We start from the raw sequence: 14307 nt of genomic DNA, 5'->3' as shown, positions 1-14307 counted from the left end.
GGTGTGTAAAATAATTAATTTGAAGAATTTATCTGCACTGTATGTTTATTATTTATTAGCCAGCCAGAGGAATAATTCGTTTAATTTGACAAGTTAACTGCTAACATGCCAATATTTCATTCAAACAATGCAATCAATCTACAGCCATACACTGACTGAAATCAGTAGATGATAGGATTTAAAATGTTGTAAATGCAACAAGCACTGGTATTGTATCATATAATAGCACTCTCAGCTTTCCAAGAAACATTTATGGTTTTAGACATTTATGGTATGTTTACATGTATTTTAGAGGGTATATATACAGAAAATGTGTACAAAACCTGTATAAACTGTATTTAGGATTATAGGACAATATTGTAGGTTAACATTCATTAAATTACACCATTTCTGATACATCACATGCCTTTGTTTGATTTTCCTGCTTAAGAAAAATCAGGATTATGCCTCTAATGCCATTAATTCCAAAAAGACTGGTTTGGATTTCTCCCTGACCAATATGGCTGCCATTTTCACCCCATTTGGAAATGTGAAGGTTTATAACATAGCCTGTCTAGTAATTTTAGGATCTCTATGGTTGCTCCCCCCTTCCCAGGTAAGATATGAACACATCATAAGCCATGTAAAAAAAAATAGAATTATAGGAAATAATTTGTAAAACTGCAACAAATTCTCTCAGCCTCATTGCAACATGTGTAGAATAGCATGAGATTAGTTGTCTCTGGAAAAAAAGACACCAAAATATATGTATATATAAATATATCCCGCTGTTGCATAAATGGAGTCAGTGGCTTGACATGAGACAGAAATGCCAGATGCTTCTTCAGAGGAAAGGCTGAGGAAGCCAAGCATCCCTTTCTCGTCGGATTACAGATCCTGATAAGAACGGATACTTCGATTACATCACATGGTGAGGCAGTCGCTCTCAGGGATTTATCTATTTTAAGATTTCTTACTGAGTTTTATTTGAGCGCAAAGAAGTGTCAAGCCATGCAAGCCAAGAGATTGATGTAGCATATCGGACGTTTGGCGAGGAGAGAAGGCAACCATACAAGAGGAAGGAAAGGGTTTGCAAGAATGAAAACATTTTAATGACCCCAAAAAATAACCATTGGTGTCAGAGACAGGTTGAGTGTTTAACCTTCGTCAAGAAATTGACAGAGATTTTAGAGTCACACTTTTGTGCCTAAAGGAATCATGATTTCAGTCTCATATTCCACAATTCTGCTTACCCAAGAAAAGCATATCAAAGAGAATTAAATACATTTTATGGGATGCTGCTGCAACACCAATGCCAGAACACAATGAATTAAAGATGTTTACTGCAATGATAAAGAAATGTTCTCCTTCTAAACCTACCAGGTCACTATTTAGACTTACTGTATAAGCTTGGCCCACTTGGGTCCTCCTTTGGCATGTAGTAACTCCAGTTCTAATGGCTCTTATATCTCCTGAATCCAGACCAGTTGGATAAGAATGGACAGACAATGTTAAACAGATTAATGGCCCAGTGGATCTTGCTGAGGGCCTGGCTAGCCTCTACCAAACCACTGTGAGTTTTTCAACCGCACGGGGATGGCACAAATCAGACACCAAGGAAATCTCACTACTTCTTAATGGTCTCTTCTAAGTGTGCTAGTCTGCTGTAGGAATACTTGAAGTTAGGTCAGGACATAAAAACTTACATTGCGAATCTATGGTGTAGCAGTAGATTATGGATTTGAAGTGGAAAGCAACACTAAGGCCTGTATTTACTCATATCTACAGTATGAACTGTCTTAAAGCACTGTTTAATGAACAAGTTACAGTCAATGTAATCCTTAATTCATTATAACAGGGTAATTCATGTTTAAGTTTAACAAAAAGTCTGAATCTCCATTGAACAATTACTTCAACCACTTTCTGGCAGAGTTCTGTTCCTGTATCCATTTTGAATAAACAGGTATTTGAGGGAACTGAGACACATTTCGGAAACAAGTTGAGTTTAGAGAGCTTTGAGGTTGAATTTTCAATCACAGAATGTAAAGGCAGCCATTTAAAGGTCCACTGCAGAAATCGCTCCGACATTTCCTGGTCGCTAAAATTGAAATAGTTCGACCAATTTCAGTTTATGCAACAAAACAAACAAGTATAGTGTAGAGAATCATCATACCATCTTAACCGCTGTAAAATATATTTTCAATAACCCAAAATATTGTATTTTCAGGTGTTTGAAGATGGTGTACAAAACCAAAAGTAAAAGATGCAAAAACTAAACTTACAAACGGGAAGCATAGAAATAGCTTACATAGAACAGGTCTACAGCTTCTTAGACTTAATTTAAATGGGAATAACAGGTCTATAACTCACAGTTCTATGTGAATTTGGTCAGGTCGCCCAGAAAGTTACATATTGCAGCTTTAAAATGCATTTTACTCTGTGCTCTGTGTTGTTCAATGTAAATGACAGCACAGGGGGAAATTATCTTTATCACTTGAGTAAGGCTAAATCAGTGAAGCTGACAAATGCCTAATGGTAAGACTGAAATGACCCGAGACTGAACGGGAAAGGCATCATCACATGCTGGGATTTATGGCTTCTGTTGAACACACAGGACAGACACAAAAAGGACAGGCTCAAACAGACAGCCTGCAAAAATCTTTACAACGAGAATGTATGTCTGTTTGTTCTCAATGGCTGAAGCTTTGTGTATACACAGGGTGGATGGAGTAAGACGACGTCAAAGGAAATAATGAGCCTCAGTTGAGATGTGTCAACTGTGAGGAATTACACTGTGTTGCTTGATCATGTCATTTAGAATGTGGCATTGAGACATTACAGTGCCTTGACAGTAGTGCTGATGGGAAACGGAACATACATCCAACACAATAGGAGGCACATAACCCAAACATAATGAATTAAGCCTTACAAATGAAAGCCCCTCCCTGACCACTTACTCCTCAAATAAAAATGTGAAAGACAACCAAGGAAGCGGTTTGTGCAGGAAGCAGGATGAAAAAAAGCATTCCATTAATTAAAACTGATTCAAAAACGATTACGCTTAATTTCATGTTAATGAACAGCACTCCAACAAACGCAGCAAAGCAACACATAATAACAAGACTATTTATAGTATATCCTATATACATGGATTTATAAATTAGTTGATCTCCCTCAACACTCAAAAACAATCAGTGCCTGCTGATGTCTCCTGCTGTAGTCTTTCAGGTAGCCATGTGACAGCTCTCCACGTGTCAGTCACACCACTCTGACTCTGTTGAGCGCCGTTCACAGTTCACACACACCTCAAGGGGTATCCTCCAGTATAGTCCACAAGGAAAAACAACTGCCTTGCTTGTATGTATAAGTTCAGTGTATATTCCCCTCTTGTCCTTTTTTATTTTACATTTTTGTATATCAGAGGGCTCAGAGTTGTTTTCAATGCTTATAGTGCAGATGAATATGTGCAATTAACGGCAGCAGTATTACACAAGTCCTTGCCCTTCTCCTCACCCCACGTCTCCTTCTGGATGGTGCATGGAGGGACGTTGATGCTTGTAGATGCTTTTTTCTCATAGCAGGTGTGATGGCACCATGTTGGACTCATCTGCGAATCTGTAATAATAATCGCCATTGAGTTCAATGAAATCAGACATGGACACAAACAGTGCAAGATCCTATTGACAAAAGAGACACAAAACTAACAAGTAAATGCAGTGCTACTTTAAACCCAAGCTGTCCAATGTAAGTGTCTGTATTGAGCTGAAACACACTCTATCACATGTTGAGCAGGACGTCAGCTACAGCAATAATGGGCTGTGGAATACATTAGACAGAGGGGAGGATAGACCAGCTAACTGCCCTTTCTCCTCTCTGAGCACTGCATGGCTGTTTCATTGCCAGCAATCAGCAGAGGGCACTTGAATAAAACATAAGGACAAACTGTGGTCTGACAATGGCGGTTTTGCATTGTTTTCAGACCGAGTCTCTGACCTCTACACTATACTGCACTTCGTAAACTGTAGTATTCTCAATAACACACATTGTCATCCTCAGATCAATTGACCACACAATTCCTTGTTTCTCTTATTATAAAACATGATTTTGAATATATCATACAGCATGTACAACCTTATGACATTTCCAATACTTGGGTATTGAATTCAATGCTGCATGATCACTGCTCCACTCACCTTTAAACACTTTAGGCCCTATACCAGCCCATCGTACAGTGACAGTGCCTGCACAATGGAGGGGTCTGCCTTGGAACCCTCCTGAAACTCCTGCAGGGTCAACTTGCCATCAGCATTCTGGAATAAGAACACAGGAGAAGATATAGCACAACGGAACAGCATCTCCATCGCAGATCAGGCCGCTTTTACTCTATCTTACCAGCAGGGGGCAAACAAATCATGAGTAAATGTTTTTATTTTTTATTTAACCTTTATTTAACTAGGCAAGTCAGTTAAGAACAAACTATTATTTACAATGACGGCCTACCCCGGCCAAACCCTCCCCTAACCCGGACGACGCTGGGCCAATTGCGCGCCGTCCTATGGGACGGCCGGTTGTCATACAGCCTGGGATCGAACCCGGGTCTGTAGTGACGCCTCTAGCACTGCGATGCAATGCCTTAGACCTCTGTGCCACTCTGTCCCCATTAATGTAATATACCAGGGCCTTTTCTACATGGCTTGGCTGATCTAGTTCAGTGCACTTGAATGGTCAGCTCACTTCCCTCCGCCCATACAAATGACTGAGCAACTGATGCTGTGCTCTGAAGCCAGTCCTATCGGCCTGATCCTTGCACTGGGTATGGAACTGACAAACATGCCCAGGCAGGCTCCATCTCATCTTTCACTGAGCCAAGGACGAGGAGGGCCTGAGTGAGCTGAGTGGGAATTAGCACTGGGCTGTGGTGGTGGAGGGGGTATCTGTGGTGTTTATAGACTGCAGGAATTGTTAGTGATGCTGGGATGGCTACGGCTAAGAGGTCTAAACTCTAGACGGCCCTCACTGCACTACAGCACAGGGACACAGTAGGAACACAATACACATGGTATTTTCTGTGGAGTTGCTAGTCAGCTCATTACAATAGTACTGCCACTGACTTGAGAAACAAAGTGATCTATAAGTTGTACAACTAAGAGCAAAATAGCTATAAACAAATAGTTACATAATTCTTAACCCATGGTGGTGGTTTTGGGTTACTACAGTGTTTTATTTGTGGAATAGAGGTATACCTTGTCCATCATGGAAAAAATACGGTCCACTCTCTTCTCAGGTGTATTCTCTTCTTCTGGTAACTCTACAGTGTTCCCCTGGAACACAAAGGCAAATATATTGTCTTGCAATAGTTCAGGTCAATGTAAAATACTGTATGTGAATTCTACCATTAGCCTTTTTGACACTGGAACATTTTGGTATTGTATAACTTACCACCATCAGATATATGGCATCTACGATGTTTAACATCTCATCTCGTGTGACGTAGCCATCGTTATCAAGATCATACAATTTGAAAGCCCCTAAATACAGCAACAAAAAAAACTGATGGTGAAGGCCCAGTACTGATTGTAAATAAAGTAGTTTTGGGATTGTGTACAGGTAGATGGGGATAGATGAATGTATGTAGCCTTGACCTTTTACTCAGGTATTAAACATGAGCGGCTGTGTGTGGGGGAGTGGAGTGGCATGAGAGTTTTGAGATAGAATGAACCCCCACAGAGTTAGAACTATTTCTCCCAAATATTTTCTAAAGGTAATCCAAACCCAGGGCCCACATCGTAGGCAACACCATTGAAACAATACTTAAAAATCTCTTATTTGTAGTCTTCTGTGAGCCTGTCTTTTTGTTCTGTACATGCATAACAATACGATCACAAATACTCAGGTCCTGTCACTGAAATGTCAACGTGCACTGCCTGATGTGAAGGGGTCATCTCTCCTTACATCTGAGCTTTTCATCCAGTGTCCCCCGCGAAGTCACCGACAGGGCCTGGATGAACTCTGAAAACTCTATGTGTCCATCCTATTCAATAACACACACACAGAGAGAGAGAGAGAGAGAGAGAGAGAGGGAGAGAGAGAAAGATATAGAGAGAGAAGGGGGGGGGGGGGTTAGACACAAGACAAATATCTTCTTTCACACTAACTCCCCTAAACACTTTGTTTGGTCTACTGCTGAAAAGTGGGGCAGACTTGTGCTCCATGTCTGCTGCTATTTCGGCTCTGCACCTGGCTCTCCCGAGGCTAAAGTATGTCAACTCTGGTCATTAGCAAGATGGATGCATGCTGCCAGGTACACTATATATATATAAAAGTATGTGGACACCCCTTCAAATTAGTGGATTCGGCTGTTTCAGCCACACCTGTTGCTGACAGGTGTCTAAAATCGAGCTCACCATGCAATCTCTATAGACAAACACTGTCAGTAGAATGGCCTTACTGAAGAGCCAGTTCATAAAATTTCTGCCCTGTTAAAGCTGCCTCATTCAACTGTAAGTGCTGTTATTGTGAAGTGGAAACGTCTAGGAGCAACAGCGGTTCAGCCACAAAGTGGTAGGCCACACAAGCTCACAGAACGGGACTGCCGAGTGCTGAAGCGCGTAGCGCGTAAAAACATCAGTCGTCGGTTGCAACACTCACTACCGAGTTTCAAACTGCCTCTGGAAGCAATGTCAGCACAATAACTGTTCGTCGGGAGCTTCATAAAATGGGTTTCCATGACCGAGCAGCCGCACATAAGCCTAAGATCACCAAGCGCAATGCCAAACGTCGACTGGAGTGGTGTAAAGCTCGCCGCATTGGACTCTGGAGCAGTGGGAACATGTTCTCTGGAGTGTTGAGTCATGCTTCACCATCTAACAGTCCGATGGACAAATCTGGGTTTGGTTGGTTCCAGGAGAACTCTACCTGTCCCAATGCATAGTGCCAACCGTAAAGTTTGGTGGAGGAGAAATAATGGTCTGGGGCTGTTTTTCATGGTTCGGGCTAGGACCCTTAGTTCCAGTGAAGGGAAATCTTAACGCTACAGTATACAATGACGTTCTAGATAATTCTGTGCCTCTAACTTTGTGGAAACAGTTATAGCATGACAATGCCCCCGTGCACAAAGTGAGGTCCATACAGAAATGTTTTTTCGAGATCGGTGTGGAAGAACTTGACTGGCCTGCACAGAGCCCTGACCTCAACCCCATTGAACACCATTGGGATGAAATGGAATGCCGACTGCGAGCCAGGCCTAATCGCCCAACCTCACTAATGCTCCCGTGGCTGAATGAAAGCAAGTTCCCGCAGCAATGTTACAAGATTCAGTGGGAAGCCTTCCCAGAAGAGTGGAGGCTGTTATTACAGCATTTATTTTACCTTTATTTAACTAGGCAAGTCAGTTAAGAACAAATTCTTATTTTCAATGATGGCCTAGGAACAGTGGGTTAACTGCCTGTTCAGGGGCAGAACGACAGATTTGTACCTTGTCAGCTCGGGATTCGAACTTGCAACCTTTCGGTTCCTAGTCCAACCACTAGGCTACCCTGCCGCCCATGATTTTGGAATGAGATGTTCCATGAGCAGGTGTCCACATACTTTTGGTAAGATCTTTTGGTAGCCTAACTACAGATGGATTAGAATCCACTATTTGCAACAGAAACCATTTGTTTTTCCAAACTTTGTTTTTCCCTTGATTGTATTTTGGAATATTGCGAAACAATCTGCTGTTTGATATTTGCAAAAAATTTGCCAAAATGCAGCGAGCATCCTGACTGTATGCGCTTGTGATTACATACAATACACAGCAATGCCTGCTACTACATGATAATGAGAAGAGGGGAACAAAATATTTATTTTCAAGATACCAGTAGACCTTTTCTGATTTGATTTTCATGAGATATTGTTGTAGGCAAAATTACATCCTAGGATACATACCCCAGACCTGAGCAAGGCCTGCTAAAGGAGAGATATGGGATCTGAGACACAACAACAGCATTTTACGGACTCTCAGACTGATTCTATCTCCACCAGACAAGGGACCAGCCAGCCAGCCAGCTGTTGTAAAACAGACATTGAACTGAAAAATTACACTGATTACAAATACTATTAGAACCACAGCATTCTCTCTAACTACAGGGTGCTTAGCACAAATTAAACTCATAAACATCCGAACCAGTGTGTGGCTATGGCCGCCAGGGGTCATCGACCAGCCTGTGAGACTGCTCTTAACAACACAACAGATGACCTTGATAACTAAACGAGGATGCTGCTTTATGAATGATTAATATTGAATATTGATAACATAATGCCAGGCTGCACTAGCATGTTTCATTAACAAGCCACACACACACACAACGTTTGGGGTTCCTCTCAAAGCCTACAGACCATGGGGATGAAACAAGAATTGCAATGCCTTGTTGTGAATTACAAAAACCTTTGTTCAAAGTCCATTTCCCTCTCATTTCCAGGAACCTCTGACATGTGCTTTGTCAACCCATCTCACCTCTGATTGATCCCACAAAAGGGACCCTTTCTGCGCTCAGATTCCACTTCTGATTAGAGACCGTTACACAGTGCTATGACCCTCAAGGCACCACAGAGACTGGAAACGGTTGGATCATCACGGAGTAATCTCACCCATCTACCAGAAACAGCATCCTAAACCTTTTTACTATACAGTATGTACGCATTTACTCCCCTAACATGACAGTGGCTGAAATGTAATTAAAATCACAGAAAAAGCACATGTAATTGTATGGAGGTACAAATAATAAAAAGATTTAAACCTTGTTTTCATCAAAGACGTTGAAGACAAAAGAAGCAAACTTGGTGGGGTCACCAAAAGGGAAGAACTGCTTGTAGATCTTTTGAAAGCCCACAGCATCCAGCTGACCACTTGGACAGTCCTTAATAAAGCCTTTGTACCTGCAGGAGATGATGATGATTATGATAATGATGAGAGAGGAAGTCAAAGAGAACACAAGAGAAAGTTAACATGATAGGGATACAATTAGCCTACTGAATATAATATGAAATTGTTCAATAACACTGAGCTTCAGACGCAGCTCTTAACAGGCAAGCAGCAGTGATCTAGTTTAAAACAGCATGTTGTATAAAAAGGTTTAACCCAAAGCTATTTATCTTGCTAGCAGATAAGATAATGTCTCTAATCAAATATAATAGGCAGAGGGAGTTTAATTAAAATCAAATGACTTTCTTGTCTTTTGATAATGTGCATACATGATAAATCAATCTGTGAGCTTCTAGCCTCTAGAGATGAGATGATATGTCCAGAATGACATAACACCACAGCTATTTATAGAACCAATTTCAAGCCTCGTCACTCAAAGGTAGACAGTCTCGTTGTACAACTCAATAAAGAAACAGTGTTATCAGAGTAAAATAACAAGCCTTTAATGGGTCTGTACAGAGAGGGAGACGGAGAGGGAGAAGGAGATTTGAAGAAGGAATCAGAGATGGGTAGGCTAGTTTAAGGTGTATATTTCTCTCTCCATCGCTCTCTGGTAAAAGCATGGGGGTATTATCAGTTTGGTGGACTAAAATGTGCATCCACATGACGTCTGACCCAGTGTTAGACAGTGATGTTCAGAGGTAGACAGGTCTTTTGTGAGTTCCCATAACTTCCCATGTCTCTGTGTGATTGACAACAGACCCAGACTGGTCCTGATGAGGATCTGCTGTAATGAAGGCCAGACTGAGAGGAATGAAGAATGAAGCCAGGACAGATCCTCCCTACACTCACTCCTTCCTTTGGCTCCTCACTCTGAAACTCATATTTTTAATCTGCCTCGCAGATAAAGCACACTCCTGCTAAACCTAGAATAGGACAGACAGACACATATAATCTCTAAAGATGGGCTGAGAAATTATTGAAGAGAAGGCCATAATCCTCCTATTTGCATATCCAGATGTGGAGATATGCAGAGGAAACGAAAGCTCACTGAAGAACAATGAGGAATCAAGTCTAATTGCCGTTCAGCGGGCAGGTAATACAAAGCACAACATAATCCCAATATGACCCATTTCAAGTTAAATAGATTTTGTCTGACTCATTTGTGAAATTCCCATTGTCTCTGTGAGAGGAAAATCGTTTCAGTACTGTATATTCATTGGGGGACTCAATGAAACAGCAAAAACATGCTAGTGCAAAAACACACAGGCCTTTAGATTCAATCAGTTGCTTAGTAACTAACCATTGACTAGTAATTGGGCAGGATGATCCCAATCTAACTAAATGTGAAGCATCTTTCTCTAGTTTGATGTGACCCTGGCTAACTCACTAGCATATGTGCAGTTGTGCATGGACATGTAGCCTAGCTCCTAGGCCTTTCAGGATAATTGTGCTTACTCACATGAAAATAGCCTAAACCAGTAGACCAGTGACTTTATGTCATAGTCAGTGAGGCAACCTGGAGATATACTGTACATGACTGGCAGCTTTCTACCAACACGCTGTAATCTGTCATCATGGTGGATGGCTATAAACAGTGTTGTGGACAAGGCTATTTAGCTACTTTCCCTTGTTGTTGTCCAGTTGGCAGGGATACTTGGCTATGTCCCTGTGTTATTGATTGCAGGTGAGCACTAAGCATGCTAATGACATTTCCCCCTGAATAGATTAGCATTGATCAATATGGATGGAGGAGACATTTAACAGTACCAGCATTTATCTAAGAGTTTCGAAAACCCAATCGTAGGCAACAGAGTGACTAGGGTCTGGTTTCAATGACGGACTCTTTAGGCATAGAGGAAATACGTCACTGCCTACGTCACTACTTTATCTGCTTGAACAAAATACTAGATAGTAGCTAGCAAGATGGAGATCACAGAGGTTATTTTTAATGTGTGCATTTCGCAAGTGGCTAGTTTGCATCAGCTACCTTAACAAAAACCACTGCAAAGGCTTTGCTTACAAACTTTGGTTTTCAATCGCGGCATTCTGGCATGTCTGCCTCGAGATTTTTTGGGAGAGCCCCCAGATGTATTATTATTTTTTCTTATCGACTGAGGCAGTGATGTAGTTCCTCTATGCCAAAATAGTTCATAATTGAAACCCTAGTCAATGTGTTGCCTAGGGTCGTGTTTAAGAGTCTATTTATCTAACCTTGCTATTTATTCTATGTCTGTGAGTGGCTCCTCCACTAATTACACACCATCTCCCATTTCCCCTGTTTAAATTGCCTCTCATCTTTCACACTCAACCATGGTGATTGCAGCTGATCTTCCATTGAGGAGTCATGCAACGTTTTATGTAAAATAATGGATGGAAGTCTGACTGACTTGGATGGAGTGCACAGCCAGGGTGTTATTCTGCCCCAGTGCACCCAGGCAGCCCCTGAGACTGGCCGACTCTGTAGCCACGTGCCGAAGCAGAGCCAGCCGAGCGTTGTCTTTCTGCTGCATGTGGACAGGGATGTGGATGAGCCCTTGCTCCCTGACCCTATCAGAGAGGGTAGTGCATCAACACACTGATTGACTGGCTCACGAGGCACTGACTTCTCTCTCGTACAAGGATCAGGTTTTGACACAAAGCCAAGGCAGATGAAATAATGTTAAAGACCTGGCACGTCAGACAGACAGGGAAAGGCAGCATTTACAAAGTGCTATAGGCTACAGTAAATCATCATATGTTGTATAGCTAGATCTAGCCTGGGGGTAAGATGTATGCAACTATTTATCTTTCATCCACTAATTTACTACAAAAAATAAAAACAGAATAATCAGGCAGCTCCATCATTATTTTGCTTTGAGATGAGTTGACTGTGTTATAGCATTGCATCGCAGAGGAAATGACCCAATTCCCTGTGTGCTTCAAATTGCTTCAAGAGCTGCTGCCCCTAAACACCAACTAGTCCCTTTGAAAACGGCCTGAGGCATCCATTTGAGTGTCAAAATTGACTACAAAGTGTAAAGAGGATAATTTTGGTCATAAAGTCAGTCTCGTCTGAAACGGAGTTTGGATTACAATTATGTAAACAAATCATGCCCCCTTTTGCTAAATTCCACGTGCAAATCGCCCCTCTGCCCACTTCGCTTCCCTTTATTCAACGTGGCTCCGTTGTTTCATCGCCCCAATGCGCTCAAAGGATCACAGATGTTTTAGACCACATATGTCAGAGTCAAGGCCCGCGGGCCACATCCGGCCCGCAAGAAGGTTTTTTACGGCCCCTGGGATGATCTTGATTTATTATTAGAACCGGCCCGCAGCAAGCCGGCAGCCCGCAGATCTTTTACACGCACCAATACTACATTTCCCACAATGCAAAGGTGACGCACCGAGCAGTAGGCTGCTTCATTTCAATATTTATTGGCACAGCAGTCGTCAGCATCACAGTAAAATTAACTTTCAGATACCCATCAAAAATGGCAAAACGGAAGGTGGATACTGAGAACCGGGGGTTTCAAACAAGGTGGGAGTCGGAGTATATGTTCACGAAGGTAGCTGGAAAACCTGTGTGTCTTCTGTGTGGAGAAAGTGTGGCGGTACTGAAAGAGTATAATCTGAGACGACATTATGAAACGAAACACGCGGACAAAAACAAGAATATGGACATGGAACAAAGGCTACAAAAGGCAGAGGAATTAAAACGAGGCCTCAAATCTCGACAGGCTCTGTTCAAAAAAGCCAAATCACAAGGCCAGGCTGCTGTCAAGGCCAGTTTTATTTTGGCAGAAGAGATCGCTAAATCAGCCCGGCCATTTACGGAGGGGGATTTCATCAAAAACTGCATGATTAAAGTTTGTGACGAAGTTTGCCCAGAAAAAAGGCAACTCTTTTTAAATGTGAGTCTGAGCAGAAACACCATTGCCGAGAGAGTAGACCAGTTGTCCATCAATCTAAAAGAGCAGCTTGTGAAAAAGGGAAAATATTTTATTGCATATTCCTTGGCTGTGGATGAGAGCACCGACATTTCTGACATTGCCCAGTTGTCAATTTTCATCCGCGGAGTGGACTCCAACCTAAGCGTGACAGAGGAGTTTTTGGCTTTACGTCCTATGCATGGCACAACTACGGGGCATGATTTGTATGAAGAGGTGTCAAGATGTGTAAATGAGATGGAGCTGCCTTGGGAAAAACTCGTGGGTTTGACAACCGACGGAGCACCTGCGATGTGTGGACACAGGAGCGGACTGGTGGCGAAGATACGGGAAAAGATGCAAGAGGAAAACGCGACAGGTGAGCTGACAGCTTATCATTGTATCATACACCAGGAAGCGTTGTGCGGTAAAGCCTTGAAAATGGAGCATGTAATGAGCATCATCACGCGCACAGTTAACTTTATCAGAGCCAAAGGTTTGAATCACCGCCAGTTCAAGGCATTTCTGACGGAGTTAGAAACGGAGCATGGTGATTTGCCTTATCACACAGAGGTGCGATGGCTAAGCCAGGGAAAGGTGCTTCAAAGATGTTTCGAGCTTCGTGAGGAGATTTGTCTGTTCTTGGACAGCAAAGGGAAAGACACAACACAACTCCGAGACGAAATGTTTCTGTGTGAAATGGCTTTTCTGTGTGACATTACGAGTCATCTGAATGCAATAAACTTGCAGCTGCAGGGTCGGGATCGTGTCATCTCTGATATGTACAGTACAGTGAAGGCATTTAAAACCAAACTGACTCTGTGGGAGACGCAGATGCGGAAAGAAAATTTGAGCCACTTTCCCAGCTGCCAGACCATGAAAGAGAAGCTCTCTACCAGTGCGTTCCCGAGCACACAGTTGGCTGATAAAATAGGTATGCTTGCCGCTGACTTTCGACGCCGATTTGCTGACTTTGAAGCACAAAAAAGCAGGTTGGAACTGCTCGGTAACCCATTTGCTGTTGACGTGGAAAGCTCACCACCAAACCTCCAAATGGAGTTGATTGACCTCCAATGCAATGATGCACTGAGGGCAAAATATGCGGCAGTGGGTGCTGCGGAGTTCGCCCGTTTCCTCCCCGGCACAATGCCCCAGCTGCGCATCCAGGCTGCTCAAACGTTGTCTATGTTTGGCAGCACATACCTGTGTGAACAACTGTTTTCTTTGATGAACCTGAACAAAACATCACACAGAAGTCGACTTACTGCTGAACACCTCCACTCAATTCTGAGGATTTCTTCAGCTCAGAGCCTTACCCCGAACATTGATGAACTTGTGGAAAAGATGGGACACCACCAAGTATCACCCTCAACCTCAAACAAGTGAACATTACTGTGCAATCACATATTTAGAGTTTTTACTCAGTTCAAGTTTAAAAGTTAAAATTTAATATTTGTTTTCACTGCATGTTACTTCTCCTTAAACAAAGTGTTGTTTTTGATTAATAGATTTTTGCAC

The 14307-nt window shown here is 42.3% G+C and overlaps 1 protein-coding gene across 1 annotated transcript in view; it reads right to left on the bottom strand.

Moving 5' to 3' along the window:
• Nucleotides 1–31: 31 nt before the first annotated feature.
• LOC110535962 (neuronal calcium sensor 1) overlaps nt 32–14307 on the bottom strand; it is a 32914-nt gene continuing 18638 nt past the window's right edge. Inside the window, exons 5-10 of the mRNA XM_036935793.1 lie at nt 8757–8895; nt 5932–6010; nt 5419–5507; nt 5223–5300; nt 4173–4289; nt 32–3594 (exon numbers count right to left, since the gene is read on the bottom strand). Of these exons, the coding sequence (XP_036791688.1) occupies nt 4191–4289; nt 5223–5300; nt 5419–5507; nt 5932–6010; nt 8757–8895 (484 nt within the window). The 3' untranslated portion in view covers nt 32–3594; nt 4173–4190. The remainder of the gene's footprint in view (nt 3595–4172; nt 4290–5222; nt 5301–5418; nt 5508–5931; nt 6011–8756; nt 8896–14307) is intronic.

The sequence above is a fragment of the Oncorhynchus mykiss genome, chromosome 11, assembly GCF_013265735.2.
Source record: "Oncorhynchus mykiss isolate Arlee chromosome 11, USDA_OmykA_1.1, whole genome shotgun sequence".
Taxonomy (NCBI): Eukaryota; Metazoa; Chordata; class Actinopteri; order Salmoniformes; family Salmonidae; genus Oncorhynchus; species Oncorhynchus mykiss.
This window is presented reverse-complemented; position numbering and strand designations above follow the sequence as displayed.